This window comes from Microchirus variegatus (assembly GCF_963457635.1).
Source record: "Microchirus variegatus genome assembly, chromosome: 10".
NCBI lineage: Eukaryota > Metazoa > Chordata > Actinopteri > Pleuronectiformes > Soleidae > Microchirus > Microchirus variegatus.
Genome location: NC_139811.1, coordinates 23,286,849 through 23,308,338, shown reverse-complemented (window position 1 = coordinate 23,308,338; position 21,490 = coordinate 23,286,849). Strand labels below are relative to the sequence as shown.

At 42.0% G+C, this 21,490-nt stretch overlaps 2 protein-coding genes across 2 annotated transcripts; one reads left to right on the top strand and one right to left on the bottom strand.

Annotated features, from left to right (window-relative positions):
- Positions 1–3,534: 3,534 nt before the first annotated feature.
- hsd17b1 (hydroxysteroid (17-beta) dehydrogenase 1) lies at positions 3,535–7,192 on the top strand (the record flags this gene model as incomplete). Its single annotated transcript, XM_083897066.1, has 6 exons — positions 3,535–3,631; positions 4,589–4,750; positions 4,828–5,007; positions 5,106–5,199; positions 5,276–5,459; positions 7,037–7,192. 6 exons carry the CDS (start codon positions 3,535–3,537, stop codon positions 7,190–7,192), a joined length of 873 nt encoding a protein of 290 aa, XP_083753192.1.
- A 740-nt stretch (positions 7,193–7,932) lies between these two features.
- On the bottom strand, positions 7,933–20,066 carry mylk5 (myosin, light chain kinase 5; the record flags this gene model as incomplete). The annotated part of the gene is made up of 17 exons (XM_083895888.1): positions 7,933–8,138; positions 8,729–8,869; positions 8,957–9,044; positions 9,131–9,260; positions 9,342–9,494; positions 10,613–10,736; positions 10,938–11,155; positions 11,422–11,625; positions 12,102–12,210; positions 12,299–12,610; positions 14,180–14,333; positions 14,436–14,566; positions 15,421–15,456; positions 15,899–16,078; positions 17,180–17,332; positions 17,488–17,622; positions 19,919–20,066. The coding sequence occupies 17 exons, from the start codon at positions 20,064–20,066 to the stop codon at positions 7,933–7,935; spliced, it is 2,622 nt and encodes an 873-aa protein (XP_083752014.1).
- Positions 20,067–21,490: the final 1,424 nt, after the last annotated feature.

Here is a 21,490-nt window from a genome sequence, read left to right as displayed (position 1 = left end):
TGTTGAGTGGTAAGTAATCAGTGGTAAGTAACTTTGCCTCATCAGATAAAGACGCAGAGTCATAATCAGGAAAAACCCATCAAGTCTAGACTTCAGCAGTCAGACAGAAGTTTCTCAAAGTGAAATAAAACCTCTCGTAGAGGTTGAGAGAATGAAATTGATATCAGATGGAAATTCTGAACTAATGTCATACAGATAAAACAGCAATGTTTTTGTCTTCGATGTCACATTCATGTAGCATATATGGCTGCATCCATAGGAGTTTCAATAGAAAACTGTTTTCAGGAAGAAAGAGAAAAGAAAGTACAATCTGCGACATATGTTTATACAATAATGTGAGTGATATTCTCTGACTTCGGGAACGTTGTGTTTATACTGCACATAAACAACATGATGTAGGTGCACATGTGGTTCCCATTTTGCCAGATGTATCTCTGCAAACCCTGTCAGATCGAGTGTCAGGTTCTTATACGAAATATCCATCAAATAAATATGAAAATGAAAATGTTCACGTACAAAAGTCCAACAAAAAGAGGTGCATTGGAACGTCACACAATCAGGTATTGGTTTTGGAGTCAGTGAATACTAACAAGGTTATGGCTATGAAACCTTAATGCAACAAGTCTGTCAGTGTGAAGCTGTGTTCACTTACAGTGGGTATTTCAACCATTTATTCACGTGTCACTTTTACTTGTTTCTACCATTTATCATTTACCTTATGTGAACTATTCAAACCATCCCTCTTATTTCTAAAACTATTTCAGCCATCCATTATTTATGTTGAGTTATTTCAATCATCTTTTGCTTGCTTAATATTTCCCCTGCTCTCCTCAGTTGCAACTCGATGAAACCTTTTTACATTGAAAGTTGCTCCATAGCACATTGACGGGACTGTATCTATGTTATGATATAAACATTCAAGACACTTTGATAAGAATGACTAAATTTGTTAATATAGGCTACAGAGTATCATTTTTAAAACATTTTTGTTTGGTGGTGTGCCCCGTGATTTTTTCAATGAAAAAAATGTACCTTGGCACAAAAAAGTTGAAAAACACTGCTTTAAGGTTTGCAACAATTTCACAAGCCCATTATTAAAGAGGTTCAGGCAAACACCAGTGAGAAATGAAAGCTCTGCATTCAGTTCAGCTGTCAGGTATGATAGCGTGACATTTCAGCGCCGCCACATTTACCACACCGTGTTCTTAGCTGTTTCACTTCTGCTCATCTCACATGGGACATCCTGTGAGAACATCTGCTTCTGCAGCCGCTGGCTCACTCGTATCACAGACCTTGTATTGTGTCTACGCTGTGACGTTCTAACATGTCTCTGTCTGTCTGTCTGTCTGTCTGTCTTAGAATAGTCAAGCACAATGTGACTCACATGAATGGACTCATGCAAAGAATCTACTCTGCTCTGTCCTCCTGCGCGTCGGTCAGCAGCCACAGTGCCAAATCAATGACTGCTCCCGCTCATGCATTTCACCCTGGAGCACGAGGCCGGCCTGCTGCCACAACCAGTTCCAACAAACACTTTCCGACCACTTTCTACCAAAAGACACACAGCTGTGCACGTGGGACATCCGTGCTCTTTCCCTGAGCCCCTGCAGGATCCTCAGAAGTCTGTTTACACTCTGCACTGTTGGCCAAACTTCTCTGGGAAGTGTTTTAAAGGCTTTTCCAGACAACGGTTTGCCTCCCCGCAACCTTTCCTTCGGTAATTACTGGGCCACAGAGAGACCGAAGGCCACGTGAAGAAGCAAGCAGCTCAGGAATGCATGCATGGACCGCAGACTGTACCATGCTGTCAGGACAGACTCAGGGAAAATGAAGTGATGAAGTGCAGCTCAGGTGAAAGAGAACGGAAATGAAAGGAAACCAATGCAGAATAGAGTCAATTAGTATTTTCTACTGTGACTGAAATTGATTTTTCCCCTGTGTATTTATAACAAAAAACATGAATGTGCCTCATCAGCTCCTCTACAAGTACAGTATCTATGCTGAAGTGTATGACAAATACATGACAATAAGTAGATGGATACGCTGACAATTCAGTTCGAGCAGTTTGAGCTTTTCAACAATGTTTGGGAGATGTTGATATTTAAAGAAGGTTCAAGGCCTGGTGTTATCTGTCCCACAGACTCAGGGACAGCAGCCAAACTGATGCCATCTCAATGGGAGGAATGCAACAAAATGGCAGGAAATTCCTTCTTGGTTTGCTCCCGTTTGCAAGTCTTTTGTTTTGTTTTTTTTTTCTTTTCAAATCATGCTCCCGAACTATTGAATTGTTTTATTCTTTTTCATTTATTTTCCTTTTGGATGGAAACTAAGATGAGATGCATGCGAGATTGTAACCCCTTAATGCAGAAATAAAGTGGCAATATATGTACAGCATATGGTGATGTGGGGGAAACTGTGGGCACAAATATTCATGTTATTATTCATGTTCACGACATCAGCATAAACACAGGGTCTGTTTCTCAACAGAAACCATCAACTCTCACATTGTTTATTTTTCAATCTACATAACATCTCTGGGAACTCTAACGAAACACAGAGGAGCAAAAAGCACTCAACCTGAAGTTTTGTTGCCACCTAGTGGAATCTTTGCCACATGCACACCGTGGTGTCCTGCTATTATAACTGATAAGATGGATTACTTGAAATAAATAGTAGTAAGTTTTCTTAAGCCCTGTGATCACATGTGACTTATTACGATTATTTAGAATATGAAACACACACCTTGAGTCCTTGTGTCTCCAGAATGTAAAGCCACCGACTCACCAAACATTTTGTCTTAACAATATTTAAACATGGAAGCTCATTCTTACTCCCTCGAACAGCACACGTGAGAAACTTGAAACTCAAATCTCCTCCATCTACCTTTTTGTAACTTTCATCAGCCAAGGAAGTGAAGTCAAGACAATGCTGGATGACATGCCAACTGTTGCTTATGAACTTGATTTTAAAACTGAATGGTAATCAGTAAGCTCCAGTTGTTTAACTTATTATTCACTTTTGTTGTCCTGTTTCTACATACAAGTGAACAAACTGTCAAATTCCATGTGTGTGTTATCTCAATCTGATTCTATAGGCAGTGATTGCTGTCCTTGACCCCTTGATATTTGTGCTTCCCACTGACCATTTTTCAGCCTCACTGTGTTAATGGTCCTTCAAACACTCAGATATCCATAATGCTGTAGTGCAGGACTGTTATATTGTATGATTTGCTGCCACCTAGTGCTCATGTGTTTGGGCTCAACAACTAAACCTTCTACTAAGTCTTTCCCACATCTCAGAAAAACAAAAAAAAGGAGAACTCAAACCACAGTAGCAAGGACGTGAGATAAAATGGGAGGACACCAGGTGGCCGATAACAGATGTTTAGAATCGACTGGCCTTGTGATTGTGTGTCAATGCTGAGAAGACGAGGTTTCACATGCCTCCATCCATCTGCCTGGCCCCATTTCATTTTATAGGTGTCTTTTTCCTTTCTGCACCAGCTGAACTCAGAACATGGGTGAGCCGAGCTCCATGGACAAGAAGGTGGTGCTGATCACGGGCTGTTCCTCGGGGATCGGCCTCAGCCTGGCTGTCCGGCTGGCATCTGACACTGACAAAAAGTTCAAAGGTAACAACAGCTCACATCTAAACCACAATGGTCTTTAATCCTGTTTCCTAGAGAGCCTATACCCTGGGTCAGATCTTGCAAATGTGAACTCTGGTGTATGATCGTGCATTGATTGCAAGATGAGAAAACCTCAGGTTTTAAAGAGATGCACTGGGTCATCAACAATATTCAGATTGTTGACCATGTTCAGACTGTTGCTGGCACTAAGGGGCCTAAAGTGTTCCAAGGAAACTTTCTCTAGACCATTGCACCACCAGCATGACATGTTGCGACTATCTGCAATTGATTCAAGGCATGCTGGACGTTTCAAGATCGAGATTCATCCCTGATTTCTCGGCTGAAACGAGTGGAATCACTGTGGTTAGACAGTGCACATTAACTGAAGCGTCTGTGTTGATATGCTCTGCTGCTACATGACTGGCTTCTTATTCCATAAAATGCAGTACAGCATTAGTGAGTTTTGTATGATACTTAACTTAAAAAAATGTTTTTACATTAAACATTATTTGGGACGATATGCAACTACAGTTTAAAACTGCTACTGCAATCCAAAGTGTTTCCTTAAGCTCTGATGACATGTCATGTGTAAGATTTGGTGACAAACCACTCCACTTAGCCCTTCTTTTACTAATCATCCCAGGGAACTATGGTGGCCTTCAACCAACACGAACGCAGGGAAATATTCTTTCCCAACTCTTATGCTCTCACTCTCTGTCCATTCCTCTGTTCCCTTTGTCGATTGTTGGTTTAGACATGGGGCTTATGTGGACAGAGCAGTTCTTCTTTGTTTGTGTAGTAAGATTCAAAGCCGCTGGAAGAAGGCGACCTCACCAAAACACCAGCATTCTACAGATATACAGACAAATGTATTGATAGTATTCAATTATTTTTTTCCAGTAAAAATAGTTCAAAGTGACACAATGGACCTTTAAAACATAACTGACGCTTTCTGCTTAGTCTACGCTACGATGAGGAATTTGGGCAAGAAGGAGCGTCTTTTAGAGAGTGTGAAAGGCCTGCACAAGGACACTTTGGACATTCTCCAAATGGACGTGACGGACCAACAGTCTATTCTGGATGCGAGGGACAGGGTGGTGGAGAAGCGAGTTGACATTCTGGGTAAATCCTCCTCACATTGTGTTCAAATCAGGATCGCAATGTATGCGTCATAATGACCTTATCGTCATGTGCTGCAGTGTGTAACGCTGGCGTGGGCCTGATGGGGCCACTGGAGCTGCAGTCTCCGGACTCGATGAGGAAGATTCTGGAGGTCAACCTCTTAGGTACCATCCAGACCATCCAGGCCTTCTTACCGGAGATGAAGGCTCAGGGTCAAGGCCATATTCTTGTCACCGGCAGCACTGGAGGGCTTCACGGTGAGACAAGCAAACAGTTGAGACACGAGTGTTCCACATGTGCGTCATGAATGAAACTGCCAAAATAACACATCTTGAAACTTCACTATCTCTCATAGGTCTCCCCTTTAATGTGGTCTACTGTGCCAGCAAATTTGCAATAGAAGGAGCGTGTGAGAGTTTGGCTGTTCTCCTGCAACACTTCAATATCCAGTGAGTTTGGAACTGTGCTACATTCCGCTGCACAGACTGTTGATTAATACGACTGACTCGCCGCTTTGTCCCGCAGTGTGAGTCTCATCGAGTGCGGCCCAGTCAACACTGACTTCCTGGTCAACCTGCAGAAGGCGGAGCTTGGTGATGCCTCTCTCCAGCAGGTGGATACCCACACAGTCAGCCTGTATGAAAAATACCTGCAGCACTGTGGCTCTGTGTTCCAAAACGCAGCACAGGACACAGAGGACATTGTAAAGGTACATGTTGTGCGTTTAGAACACATCTTAGTAACTGCATTAGTATATATGATGCTGATGAGATCCGTTAAACAAACCAAAAATCCCTCACTGATTTTTCTACATGCATTGTGGGAAATGTAGTTTATGTTGTATGTTGTATGTATGCCTTAAAGCAGCATAGACCTATTTTAACACAGATTTCTAAGACCAGTTAATCACTCATGGGCCACATGAAATGACGTGGCGGGCCACATCTGGCCCCCGGGCCTTGAGTTTGACACGTATTGTAGAGTGTGTCCTGGCTGCTGATTGGCCAGTCCACAGGCAGCATGGCCAGACACAGGTGGTTGTCAATCACACCAATCAACCTATAGAGTGTGTAGGTGAGGGAGAGGAAGAAGGTGAAGACTGTAATTGTTAATGAGAGTCATCTGTATGAATGCTAATGATGAACTCGTGCTGACAGTTTTCTGAATTCGAGTTTGATTTTTCAATTTAATATTTTTTTTCACTGAAATTAATTGATGAAAACATCCTTAAATTGTCCAATGAAACATGGAATAATAATTATTTTGTGGTAGAATGATGTAACAGTGAACATTTATTCAGAATTCTATTCAATTTTATGTAGCTTTAAAGCAGGGTTTTTCACTCGTGGGTGTTTCCCTGCTCCAACTCACCAGATTCAAATAAATGGGTCGTCTTACGGACGAGCTGACCATTTGAGTCAGGTGTGTTTGAGCAGGGAAAAACATAAAACATGCAGGACAGTGGCTCCACAGGACCAGGATTGAGAAAGGAATAGTTTTGTTTTTTTCACACAGTGTCAGCACTGTAGTGTGCCACAAGGTGGCACAAGTGTTTCACTACACAGCAGGCAGGTTTGTGGTTTGAACTCTGAGTCCTGCTTCCTCTAACAGGCAGATCAGGTTTAGGTTGAGTTGAGTATGGACTGTATGAATGATATTGCATATTTTATTGTTTGTTTTTACGTCTTGTGTTTGTATATTTTATGAATCCCCGATGTGCAGGACTTTGTTGAAAGTTAGATTGTATTGGATTGGAATGATGTAATGTCAGTGGGATTTGGCTCCAGCTCACCTGCAAACTTCAGAGGGTAATATATGCTGAGTATATACATGATATTCCAAGACCTTTTACCCCCTCCTATAAGAATATGTGTGTATAATGAAAAATATATGGATGCATAAATGTAAATAGGATGTATGAATTAGGTACATTTGCCAAAATTGAGAAAAAGGAACAATTCTTCCAATAGTAACGTCATTATGGTGAACTAAAAACACCCAAAAGTGAATGAAATGTCTGTCAAAACCTGATAATGTTCTGTGCACTGATGAAGTTCAGCATCTATAAGTTTGCTACTAATGTTTCTAAAGCCCGGGGGAAAAAAACACGAGGAAGATTTACTTGTTTAATATTAGTAATGTATTTTCCATATCTAAATAATGGTATCTTGTAATCTTGTTTGGGCTTCATATATATTATGTAAGCATGACACATTAATAGAAACATGGATCAATAAGGTCACTTTTACATCTCACAGCTACTTTGTGTTTATGTTTGTCTCCAAGGTTTTTCTGGAAGCCATCCAGTCCCCAAGTCCTGCGTTCAGATACTTCACCAGCGGAGTCGTTCCGCCTCTTACTCAGCTGAAGATCGCAGAACCGGACGGCTTGCAGTGCATCCGTGCTATGAGCAAAATCATTTTCACAGCCGAGGAAAACTAACCTCCATTCTTGCATGTGCAAGCCTCTGCCTTTTGTGCAGACTCTGCCTTTCTTTGCTTTTGCTAGAGGTCAATTTTTGCTGTTTTAATCTTAATTTTTGTAATAAAGTTAAATAATATCCGTCTGTGCTGTTGCTTAGCTGAAGAAAGTAGAATAAAAACAATATAAAGAAGGTCAGTTTCTTCTGCTGATGTCTCGATGGTGCTCGTGGACTACAGAGGCATCCAGGACTGAAGACTATGGTGGTTTGTTTTATTCATTATGGTGAAGACATCATGACATCAATGTTATGTGTGTCTGAATGTGTCTTTTGATATCAATAAAAGGTCATGCATTTCTAAATGAACATCACAAAGATATTTTGAACCAATATGTGAAGTTTATACACACTTTACACACATTTATTATTAAAGGTAAAAATTGCTTTAATTTTTTTTCAATTATATTCATTAAAGGCTAAATTACATGAAAAACACCGGTCGGATTCTCTCTATACAATGTCCCTCAGTAAAAAAAAAAAAAAAAAAAAAAAAAGAATCATGCAATGACATTAATTTTTTTATTTATATATTTTACCTCTGTAATAATAATCATCTGTTCATACATTTTCACACTGAACAGAATGGACTGTTTTAATCCCTATTTGTCTTTAAGCAAAAATGTACAATACAGCTATCTGTTCAAGGCACTCAAGAACATATTTCATATTCATATATGTGGTTTATACAACTACAGTGGAGCTACAGTTTAACAGTGAGCTTGGCCGAGCAGAATGTCTCTCCATGGTCGTTGGTGGCTCTGCAGGTGTAAACATTGGCGTCCTCCATGCTGACTTTGGCGAGGACCAGGTTACAGCGGCCGTCTTCGTCGTACTCTATCTGCACCGCGGGCGACTCCTCTAAAGGCTCCTCCCCACGCAGCCACACCACTTCTGGGTCAGGGTATCCTGCATAAATGGAGGGTAAGGGCGAGGACAGGCCAGGTTCACATTAAATCATAAGTAAACAATTCCAGTAACTGACGTCATGCAACAGTCGGAATGAAAACAATGTCATTTTGGCAGGAAGCGACGCTATTCACATTCATATGTGCTTACGTATACCAGGTCTCAACTCGTCTCTTCACAGGCATGTATTTATAAAAAGTGAAAATGAAGAAGGTGACAATTATATAATTCATGGTATGAAATGTCTTCATACAACATTGTCATAGAAGCGAATAACAACTAAAAGACAACACATTTAAACATTATTGCAGGAAATTGAGACAGATCTGTAATAAAGTAAAAAAGATAATGTATTGAAACCAAAATCACTCAGGAATTGTGTGCAGGTCTTTGTCCTTGACATAATGAGTGATCCAATTTCTACATACTACTCAGTGTCAATGTGTTGTCTGCTCTGAAGCTTTTGGATCTTATTTCAGTGCAATTACGCTTTAAAAACCTCACAAGGCTTTGTGCAACTATCCCTTTTATACTATGACAAAGAAAAAAACCATTAAGGTGCTGTTAGAAAGGAAAATGATGGTATCTACCTGTGAGATGACATGAGAGCGACACGCTGGCTCCCTGAACTGCTGTCTGGTCCTCCAGACGCTGGGTGAAGTGTGGTGGTCCCTGCATCTTTTGCTCGAGAGACTTAAGTGCATGCTTTGCTTCTGGGCTCAGAGGTGAGTCTGACACAGTGAGAATAAAAAAACAAAACAAAATCAGTTTATAGCCAGGTTATTCTGGGGAAATGGCTGTGATAGATAGTGACTTACTTTCTCCAGGGCTGGTAGGAGATGAACAGCTGTCACCTTTGGAAAGTAAAGCCATTCTCTTCAGGGCCAGCATGGCCTTACCTGCTTTCTATGAGACAAACATTCAGACAGAAAGTAGTTTTACACAGTAAAACCAACACACTCCATGTATGTGGAGTGGTAGAAATGTGTTACCTTCCACTTCTGCCTGGCTAGAAACCGCTTCATCTTCTCCTTGGACAGACACTTTGTGGTGGCAAGATCTTCAGAGTCAAATGCAGCCATCCAACGATGAGCAAGGGCCTTTTTACAGCACATCCTTCGCCTGATAAAACCACAGAGACACTTATCAGTATTTAAGTGAAAATGGTAAATGGTAAATGTTAAATGGCAGCTATAAATCCACCTGGTGTCCTTGTTGAGGAGACAACTGATGAAATCTTTGGCTTCATCTGTAATTTCATCAAAGCTCTCCTCATCAAACTCCCACTGGGCAGCTGTGACCAGGGCCAGGGTCTCTGTGTCACTGTTTCCCTGGAATGGAGACTCTCCACTCAGTCTGAAAACCACAGGAAGGCATACCAGTCATTGTATTGTGTGTTGCAACCTCTACACATATTGGCCACTTTGTTGGGTAAAACCTGCGGCCGTGAACGCATCATTCAAAAACCAGGAAGAGTATTGTCCTTAGCAACATATGCGGATCTGTTATTGTTGTAAATTAGACTGTGGCAGAAGGTACAACAAGCTCCCGCTGTGGGGTGGACATACGTGTACATTTACGGCTCACATATTAAAAAAATTGTCGGGTTTAAATCGGGCTCGGGCTTGTAATTACAGTTAATGTGTCAGGCCAGGCTCGGGTAGGGTCGGGCTTGACTTTTTGGGCCCCGATCTAAGCTCTAGCGGGGATCCCGGCAGCACCCGCTGCATTAACACAGATATCTAATATCAATCACATGATAACAACACAATGCATTTGGGGAGATAGACATTGTCAAAAGGCCTGCCGTAGTTCAAAGACAGAATCAGAATGGGGAAATTTGATTTAAAGTCTGATTATAAGGTGTGTGTATATTGGATTATGTTGGATGTGAACAACACAGAAAGAGTGACTTAATCTCTTGCTGCTGACTGTTTAGTGAATATGAAGCTTCAGTCATGACAACTCTTCTGTCGTCTTGTAAAATCCACCTGTCATTATGCAAATTCTGCAGCAGACTGAGGAACAAAGTGTTAAGGTTTTGCATTAGGCAAACTGAGCACAATTATTATTCCTTTCTGCTCAGCAGATGATTGAAAGTCAAATATTTACTTAGTCTAAACAGTAATTCATCACCTGAGGTAGATAGATGATTCTTAAGCCCCTACTTTTGCTCCACTTTCTCCATCATCTACCTGCTAACTTTGGACGACAGCTTTCTGCTTTGGCTGAAAAGTGATACTATGAGAGAGGAACTATACAGCGAGAGGAAACCAAAGCAGGAATGCGGGTAAACAATGAACTGAAACTGTTAAGCTGAGCTGTAAACGGTCTACAGGAGCTCCACCACAGTGATGACTTATGTGTCAGACACAGTCAGCTGTTTCCCCCTTGTCTCCAGTCTGTGTGCTAAGCTAAACTCACAGGCCACTGCCCGTAGATCAATATTTCGTTCCAATAAGAATATGACTTACAGTATGTAGCAGATCACGCCAATGCTCCACATATCAGTGGCTAAACACACAGGCTCATAGCCGATCACTTCAGGTGCCACAAACTCTGGAGTCCCTTGCATTACCATCAGAGGTGTGTTAGCATCTGTGCAAGGAAAAAAACACGTCACAACACAACACAAATACTAGGGGAGAGCAGTAATAGTCTTGAACAAAATGATTGGGAAGCTTTCTGTATGTCTGCAAAGAAATATATGAGGGCGTCCCCAAAATTAATTTAAATCATGTAGGGTGTACTTAACACACACATACACACACAAACAAATGTAACTTTAATTTCACAAACCAAGTCGTTGGGCTAATCCGAAGTCAATGATCTTTATCGAGGTGCCAGTGGTGTCAACGCACACAATGTTTTCAGGTTTCAGGTCCAGGTGTATAATGTTTTGCCCGTGCATGTAGGCAACCCCCTCCAGGATCTGCTGCATGTAGTGCACACTAGCAGGCTCCGTGTGCTCAAAGTTGTCATCCACGATGCGTTCGAACAGTTCTCCACCTGCGATACTGCAGAGAGACAAACCGCAGAGATGGAAGTCTTATTCATGCTTTGCTTTTACCACACCCTAGATGTGCACTTGCTATAATTTCAAGGACCAGTGTGTAGCATTTAGTGGCACCAGGGGTGATAGTGCAGATTGCAATCACATGAGGTAAAATTGAATGGTCCTTGGTTTGTACAGCAACTCATCACAGCTGCTTTTGTTCATTTCTGCCAATATTTCCCCCTAAACATTCCACACTAATCCTTTTAGCAATGTCAGGATACTCACAACTCCATGACCATGACCATCTCAGGCTTGTGGTCATATGCCCCCAGACACTGAACTAGTGTGGGGTGGTGGAGATAGTTCATCAGCTCTATCTCTTTACGAGCGGCCTCCCTCTCCTTGGAGCGTCGGCCTTTGTAGAACTTCCCGGCGCACACTTGTCCTGTCACTTTGTGGGTCAGTTTGAACACCTGACCAAACTTTCCCCTGAGGAAACAAATGGTTCAAGTTTAACACGTTTTTCATAATCTCATGTCATCGTAAAGTGTAGTTGTGCAGTGAAGTCAGTCCACCCTTTTTCCCAGGTTATCAAAGCTTAAGAACATGGGCAGCCCACAGCAAAGGGGAAAGAGAACAAATCAAAGGTACAACATAAGATTCCATCTGACATGTTTTTATTACAGCAACTCTAACCGCTCATGATTCCAGTCCTTGCATTGCAGAACTGTTGTACATTTGTGGTCTTACTAAGGAAGAATCATGTCACTACATGTACATGTTTGAATCCTCCCTCTGCCTCTTGGCAGGACTTACCCTTTTCAAGATAACACAACATTATTAAAAGGAGCATGACTTGTTCTTGAAATGTCAAACCTTCTTGTCAATGCCAAACTGTGAAGAAAATGCTTTATACGGCTGGTAAAGAAAACCTTGCTTATAAGCTTTAGGTGGCAGATACTCACACTCCCAGTTTCTCTTGCATAATGTAGTGGTCTTTAATTTTGTTGGAAGAGTCCATGGTCACACAGGTAGGGAGTTTATGGGCTTCCTCTACTTGCGGTTTGGCTGAAACTGTGCATACAGAAACGACAGCTGTTTTTAGCCTCATTATATTCTCTTACATTTCAAAATGTGGTTTAAATAATCCTCACCAACTCACCTCTCTGCTCCATCCTAACCACTGGTGATACTGGTCCTGGATCACTTGTTCCAACTTTGTTGAAGGCCCTTACTCTGAAGCAGTACTCCCGCTGATGCCGCAGCCCTTCACACACTCTGTACGACGTGCTCGTGCACTGGTCAGTGACCTCTCGCCAGTCCCCAGCCTCTGCGGGTCCTTGTTCCTTCAACTCAACTGCGTATCCCAAAATGGCACTGCCACCGTCGTAGCAGGGGCCTGACCAGGTCAGCACAAGGCTGGAGGCAGTGACACAGGAGATGACGGGGGAGGAGGCGGGAGGCTGTGGCCTCTCTGGTGGGAAGATGATCAAAGACCAACAAAGAACCATGAAGTAAGTGTGTTAAGTGACAAGTTAGGTTTTTTGAAGTGTGGATGACACATAGTCCCTGTAACCAACCTTAGACATGGAGGCTTGCTCTCAGTTAAAACATAGCTACCAACAAAAGGCTAACATATTAAAATGTACACATAATCTTAAGAGTATGTTTGTCAATGTATCGCATCATTAGACTTAGCCTTAATTTGCAACCAGATTACTCTTCCACAAAAAATCCATTGAGAACATCAGCAATGTTAGCTTACAGGACATGGATAGGGATATTTGTCTACTGTAAGCCTTATTTGCTAAGCTTAAATCTAAGTCTAAAAACATGATTTCAAACCGTATTTAAAAATCCTTTAAACATTTATTCTTACTAATTGAAGTAGCAGTGGATCAAGAAATCCGGTTAGCCGTGATGCGAAAATCACCAATCTGTATGGACTTTAGTGTAGTTTGGGGGAATAAATGGTGAAAAAATGCAATCAAGCAGAGATCATGTTCTTAAGATATTAGATACTCAAGCAACTCAAGTTGATCTGAGCAAGCAGCTATGTTTTCCAGAGCACAGGTGATCATGGTGGAGGCCGCTGTACCCTAGGAAGAGCACATAGAGGAGGCTCAAGAGCAGACAGACGCAGAGCGCAGGAGGCTCGGAGCACCCATCCATCCATCCATTATCTACCGCTTTATCCTCCACCAGAGGAGGATGCTGGGTGCTGGGCCTATCTCAGCTGACATTGGGAGATAGGCGGAGTACACCCTGGACAGTTCGCCAGTCCATCGCAGGGCCACATATAGAAACAAACAACCATTCACTCACACTCTCACACATACGGTCAATTTAGAGTGACCAATTCACCTAATCCCAATATTGCATGTTTTTGGACTGTGGGAGGAAGCCGGAGAACCCGGAGAAAACCCACGCAAAGAACATGGGGAGAACACGCCAACTCCTTGCAGTCCGAAGTTGTTCCAAACGGGGCTCAAACCCAGGAACCCGGGTCTTCTTGCTGCAATGGCAAGAGTGCTAACCACTACACCAACCGTGGGCCCCGGCTCAGAACACCCATTGTGAGGCAATTGAAATGGGATGTCGGTTCTTTGCCAGCCGGTGTCTCTGCAGAGTCCTAACCAAGCTAGGGATAGTGGGGCTGGCTTAGAAGAGGGTCATCAAATATATCAGTGACACCACAGAAAAAGTCACTAGTTGTCTCTGGCTGAATAGGGAGCCCTATGGTCGACTGCTGCTGTTCACCCCCAGCTCAGTGGCCTGGGCGAGGGTGTATGGCGTTCTCATAGACCCGAAAACAAATGCTGACCCCAGGATACATCACTGAAAATGCATCCCAGCACTTCCACAGGAAGTATTTCACTAGAAGCAGGCCTATATTTTATTTTGTGAGTCTCTTGATGTGGTTAAAATAGTTTTTTGGCAGCCATGTTTTCAGTGAAGGCAAGTATCCAAGTCTCAGGCAGTGCTAGTGGTGTGATGTGTCAGTACCTCATAAGCCCATGAAAGAGCAAAGACGTTGTCTTACCTATGACAGAAAGGGTGAGCGTGTGTTGCGCTGAGCTCTTGCGGTCCTTCACTACAATAGTGTAGCGACCTGTGTGCTGTGGTTTAGCCTCTGCTATGACCAGTGAACTGCTCTGATCAGTGTTTTCTGTCCACAGCTCTGGACCGTCCACTATCTGTAAGATTAACATGCGTGAGAAAAAAAAGAGTGAGTGTATTAGCTACTGAGAAACAGAGTTTTTTGTTTTTTTTGGAAACTTGCCTTTAAATTACAACACCTGTTCTTTGTTTCTGATCCAGCAGGACACGATGGGAGGGCTGCCGGTGAAAAGACACAACAGACGGGCAGTGTGCCCCGCCTTCACCTCAAAGTGCTGTGGAGGATTTTCAAATTGTAATGGTCGTGCACCTGCAAAGTAAAAATAAAGCGAGTGTTTTGATTCAAGATCTGCTCACATTCATACTGCAGTGTGTGGTTTTTATTCAACACATCACTGAAAGGAAATGATCCAGTTTGCCATTATGTGTGACATTAAGATAAAAGACACATGACACATCTACTGTTCCACCACTTCCCCGGAGACCCTTATTATTATAGCACACAGCCAACTCAAGTGTCTAAAGATGAAACCAAACACATGACCCACACAGCACACAAGTACAACCTGTCCCTGTGTAATCAAACGTTAAGCAAAGAAACCTATGCTCCGTATTGCCATGTTTTACCAACCTGGAGCTATTTACTCAGCTATTTTCCTTGAAGAAAGCAAACAGAGCAACTGTTTTGAGCCTTACAAATATATGTAATGTCATCATGCTTCTACATTAGATGGCTACATCCCACCTATAAGTTGAATTTGTTATTGGTATTCAAATATTGAGGTATCAGGATGGTCAATTTGACTGGACAATCTGATACAGCCAGTTATTGCTTTTCCCTGTTTCCCTGCCATCATTTTTAAAGGTAAATAATCTTTGCTGTCTTTGCTGAGTACAATATTTCCCACACTCACAAAAGACCTTATTGTTAAAGCGTTGCATGTCCATATTGCTGCAGGATACACCCAAGGGTAAAGTTCCCAAGGCATCACAATAGCTTAGAAGCTGACAACAAAACGGCAAGACCAGAGAATAAAGAAGGTGTAGGTCCAGCTCAAAACACAACAGTACACACACACACTCACACTAAAAAACAGACTCTAAGTTACATGAGCGAAAGTAGATGATGGAAAGACATGTGTGCAGTGAGCAGGTGTCTCTTACCTTTCCCGGAGTTGGCTCGCTTCTTTGGTACAACTTCTGCAGAAACAGATGAGGAGCAGGTATGTTTTAGTGGGAGAGTTTAGAGGTGTGGCTCTGTTCACTCTCAATTGCTATCGCTTTACATGCTCACTTAGGTTTTACTGTCCCATACACTGTCCACTTCCCTACATGGTGTTCTCTTGGGACTGGTCTGATGACTCTTTGTTTTTGTAAGCTAAGTTCAGAAAGCTACACTGTTGTGGAAGTCCAGCACAGTTCCTGTTCAGTATACATGCTGCCTGACAGCCAATCACAATCGGCACTGGAAAGGATGTGTTTCCTTTTCATTTATAGATATAAGATATCCTGAAGAAGTTCAACAATGGCAAAGAGGCTTAGAAGATTTCCTGCTGAACCGAAACATGCCGGGGACATATTTATGGTCATGACTGGACAGATCCCTTGAGTCTATGTGTTAAATTTGTCAGTGTTTGATTACCTTTTGGTGATGAGACTGGACTCTGCTTATGTCCTGTTTGGGAGGTACAAATAGATCCACTGAACACCTGCAGATCATCTTTGGGAGACAGTGAAGACCTTCCATTTTCCACAAGGCTCCTGGATGCACTCATGGGGATCTTTGAGACGCTGTTCTGGACACTACAGATAGTTTCAAAGTCTGGATTGGTTATAAGTGAGAGGAAAAGGAGGAGAAGCTGAATGAGAAACCTCACATTAGAAAATGCACTGCAGCAGGCTCTTTAGAATACATAGGATAATGTGTTGTAGATCAGTGGTTTCCAAACTGGGGGTCATAACCCCCAGGGAGGGGGCGTGGCGTTTTAACAGGAGTGGCACAGTGAGGTCAGATGTAAACAAATGAGGTATGCTACACTGTTAGCAAACCACAGACCAGTTTGTAAAAGGAGTGGCAGGTAAGTGTAAAACAAGATGAACGCACACCAATGAGCACAAAAGTGCATTTTATTTTATTTCAGTCCTATTGTAGTGTACTTTTTCAACCTTTGCACGTACTTGGCTTTAATCTATCCCATTTTTATGCATTTTCTTTTCTTTCAATCAGTTTATTTTATTAATCTATTTCTAATTATGTCTTTTTGTACAGCACTCTTCTTTTTACTTATTGTTTTTGGTGGCTCTGTGTATCTATGTCTGTCTGTTTGTTTGTTTGTGCTTCCACACTTGCACTTGCCAATTTGACCAGCAGAGGCCGCCAGAGCCTTGTTGCGTGAATGGGGTGAAGACTGCCATCTCTAATTGCCTTGTTAAAATTTTCTCAGTCGCTTTATCCCAAAATGCGGCTCCGGGGGCGCTGGTGCCAAGCCCAGCTGATATAGGGCAGAAGGCGGGGTACACACTGGACAGGTCACCAGTCCATCACAGGGACACGTAGAGACAAACAACAATTCAATCTTTTCCCTGCAGTCAATTTAGAGTGTCCAATTTGCCTAATCCCCAAATCTGCATGTTTTTAAACTGTGGGAGGAAACTGGAGAACCCAGAGAAAGTTTTAGGGAGAACATCCAAACTCCATGCTCTTATTAAACGTGTTTCATAAAAAAAACTTTATTTGATTTGTAATCAGGTTGCCTTCACAAAATATTGGTAATATTGGTACCAATGAAAAAGGCAAATCAATGTGTATGCAGAAAAAGTTTACTACTACAGAATACTTTTTTGCTTATTGAAATATTTGGATGACATCTGCATGAATTGTCCCTGACCTCCACCACAGGTCAGTGCTGCATGTCTTGCTCACCTCTGACGCACACAGCAGCGCAGCAGGACGTCTTGCCTGCACTGTTTTCAGCCAAACAGGTGTAAGCACCAGCATCTTCAGGCAGACACTCCCGCACTACGAAATTCACCTCCCTGCCATCGAAAGAGTGTTTCCCAAAACGTGCCACTTCACCTGCCCATAGAAGCAAACAAACTAACTAGAAACACTCAACAATGCTAAGGAAATTCTAAATGTATTTACTTTTACTTCTTGTATCTGCTGAAGGCTATAGTTTTTCTGCTGAAACAAACAGGATGCAATTGTTTACTTATACTGTCTCTGCTCACCATTGTGCAACCATGACACTTTGATAGGTTGACTTCCTGCAATAACCCCTCGCAATGTGATGTCACTCCCTTCGTTCACGCAGCGGTCCTCCAGAGGCTCTGTGAAGACAGGTGGATCCAGACGGTTGAGGGACCCTGAAAATGAGGTTGGCGGAGGTAAGGAGTCAGACACAGAGTGACAAAGCAACAAAACACCAGGGTTCACTTCATTTGCAGCTGAATTTCTTAATCCTAATTTGTCTTTTTGGCTTAAAGAAAAAAGGATTTACACATCAAACTACTACAATTTTGTCACAGTGATAATCTGTGGCCTTGCTTCAGGCTCCATGTACAGAGGTAGATAGTACCTAATAGTAGTATTGAGTATTACTGATTTATGTAAATTCACACATTTTGCTTCTGTTTCCTTGTGTGAGTTGACAACAGTGTAAATCCTGTTCCTAAACTGGATTTAGTATTGTGCATTTGTCGTCCATTCATTCTGTAAGTAAACTTTGATATTGTCAGCTATTCTGGCAAATTCCCCCTCAAAAATATGTTAATCTAAATATTAATGGACTAATCGTCATGGAAAAGACCTAATCAGTCATTAACTATCATCACAGATGCCTGCTGGTGCAGCACGGTTTACCTACTGTAACCATAACCTGATTGTGCATTCCAATAATGTGAGTTACATCACTGACCGTGAACTAGTTATGTTTTAACAAAACAGGCGTTTTACCATCAACCTTTAGAGCCCAGACTTTACAATGCTGAAGTATTAACTGTATGCTGTGTTCTTTGAGCACAGACACTTGAAAACTCCTCAGTGGAGTTGGATGATTTGAGCTGCAGCTTTGCACGCAAACACACCACGAGGTGGATTTTCACAACTGACCCCTTTGCTGACCTCCAAAAATCTCAAGCGCTTAATTAGCAGGTTGAGAATAATGTCCGTGACAGGTTTCTCTGAAAGTCATTTTGAAAATTAAACATTCAAAAGGTAGCTTACCCTATTTCAACACTGTCAGCACACTTCACCTGACAATGGCCAACAGGCATAACTGACAAATGACATCAGCAGCAAACATCACAAGATTCCCCCATCAACACAAGGCTTTTTGAATTCTTTATCTTCAAAGACGGTGTGTGACAAGCCAGGTTTTTTTAAACAGTGACCTTAGAAAACCAACATGACTCTCAAACACTACTGTAAACCAGAGGGAAAACAAATCTGTCCATCATGGGAATTACTTTATTTGCAATATTCAAAATGTCAAACTGGATTTACAAAGAGATTTAGGGTGAAAAGGTGATTATAATTAAAATACATATAACTATTAGTATCACCTTAGATACACACTTTGGCCATGTCCATTTTTCAACCTTCAGTTAACGCTAAAAATAACGGATATGAGAAGATATTCTCGGTTCTGTCAACAGCACAATTATAGCCGTCCAAACAAAACATTAGACAATATTGTTTTATGTTGTCAGATTGTCACAGGAAAAGCCAAACACATCTATTATAAGTGCAAAATAAACACGGGATGTGGAAGCACATAGGAAATGTGATGTTCACTGTGGACGCACTTGGAAGTGGAAGCAAAAATAATCTCGCCCTCGCACTCCCCAGGGATGCCAGGGTGTGGAGTGACTGCAGTGGCCGTTGCATGGCCCTGGAGAGAATCCACCAATAATTGATTATATCTGAGTCCAGCAAAACTACACCATGAAAGCTTCATGAAAAGGAAACAATGTTTGTTACTGAAAATGTACTTCCTGTTATCAGTAGGTGGGGTAATCACTAGCCCTAATAAGAAGATGGAAAAAGGATGGAGACGATGGGATGGAAGTCTGAAGTGTTGCTAGTCCTGCAAACATACCCGCATACAGATCTGGGTGACTGGGTGGAAGCCTGCTGCTTGGCCAGAGGGAACGCAAAATGTGAATGCGTTTTTTTTTTTTTTTTAACTATAATTAATGCAAACTGTATTGTATCACTCTGACTTGGTCACATTAGAATTTTCACAGGTCCAGATGTGCAAAACAAGTTTGTTGAGTTTCCGTGAGAGGCAAGATCATCAAAAGTGCACTCATTAAAAGTAAGTGAGAGAAAAAGATGATGAAAAAGAATAATTAGAGTGGACACAACAGTCTGTGCCTGCAGGGCCTCATAAATGTAATCAAAACAATCTGGACATATAAACTCAGGGGAAAACGTAACACTGGATATTAACTTTTCAGAGCAACAAACATGAAGTGTTTAAAGTAATCCAAATCAGCTGTTTTTAAACCAGAAGAAATTGAAAGCCCTCTGTTTTTGCAGCACACAGAATGAGTTCTCCTGTTCAGGCTTGTCTGTTCTAGCACTGACATTAATAACATTATTATTCATCTCCTCTCCCGGACCTTGTGTGTCTCTGTGTCTCTCCCCCGCAGCTCTTACCTCTGTCAGTACGTCTGTCTGAGGCCCTGGGGTCAACAGTACTCGGCTCATTCCCTGGTGCAGATGATGCACGTGGTGGTGGTGGTGGTGGCTTCAGCTGCATCCTGAAGGTTGACACAAAGCGTGGTTTGCTGCCATCACCGCTCATGTCTGTTTAAAGAACACTCTGGTCTCCAAAAAAAACAAGCAGCTAATAATAACAAAAAAATAAAATAAAATTTACAAAGTCATTTCCCAGGCTGATAATCACACTTCCTCTCTCTGTGTGCCACTGCTGTGTGTCTCTGTGTGTGTGTGTGGGGGCCTTTGCACGCTCACTCTGTGGCGCAGCCTCTGTCTATCTGTCTGTCTGTCTGTGTGTCTGTGTCTTTCCCACAGCCTGCACTGCTCTGCCCTCTCTCCCCACACTTCTCTGCACATGTCCTGTTTTCTCACCCTACCCTCATCCACACTAACCCCACCTACAGCAGAAATCATGTGGAGTTAATACTTAAAAAGTGGGAATCTGAGCGTCCACCAAAGTTACTGCTGCACTAGAACAAAAAATTTATGATTATTTGGACATAAAAACAACTAAAATGAGCAAATTAAATGAACATGGTACCATATGGGGTGAACGATTACAAGCTTTGGCTGCATAAAAATGTACTTTTAAACCTGGTTATAAGCCTTTTTCTTTCATTCCATTTCATTTGTTTGTCTAGTTGTGGTTGACTCTGAAGATGTGGACATTTCATTTATGTATGACTCATTTTGAAGGGGCTGAGCTTGTTTGTCTCTCTGTTTTTGTTTTGTTTTGTAGTCTAATTGTGGGTTATTAATGTGTTGTGTATTCTCTATAGATTCAATTAAAATAATCTTGTTTTAAAAAAAAAAGAAGAAGAAATCTTTCTGTTTGGCTTTGGCAGTAACAGTGTGGGTAGGTCCTTCCTTATCTGTCACCTCAAAGCTACAGATGACCCACCCACAACACAAACCCTTCTCTTTATTGCCACGGGTAATAGACACACACGAGGAGACACCAAAAGCATGAGTGTGTGAGGAATGGGAGGAGGACTGTGAGGGGGGAGAACTTATCTATCCACACAGCCAAAGGTCGTATTGTGCGCTGTGTGTTGAGTGTGCTGCCGCTTATCAATATCCCTGTTTGCTCTCCCACTTATCAATGCTACAACTGAACTTTGTGATGCAAAGCGACGGTGGCAACGCAAAGGTTTTCTCCTGTTTTCACGCCTACGGGCGGTTCAGCTGTGATTGATTGGGAAGAAAAGGCTCATAAAGAAGGTCTGTGTCACCCTTTTCAGAGTCAACGCCTCCACAGGTGCAGTGTGTCCCAACACACACACACACAAACACACACACTGGTTTCTGTGACTTCAGAGGGCATTGCACTGACTTATATTCATTTCCTGTTGACTTACTCTAACCTGAATCATAATTCCTAGCCTTGACCTCAGCCTAACTTTAAAACATGTCTTCACCTTAACATGTAGTAATTCACGTTATGGAGACTTGATTTTTGTACCCATAAAGAAGACAAGTCCCCATAATGTGACTGTGTAAACAGGTTTA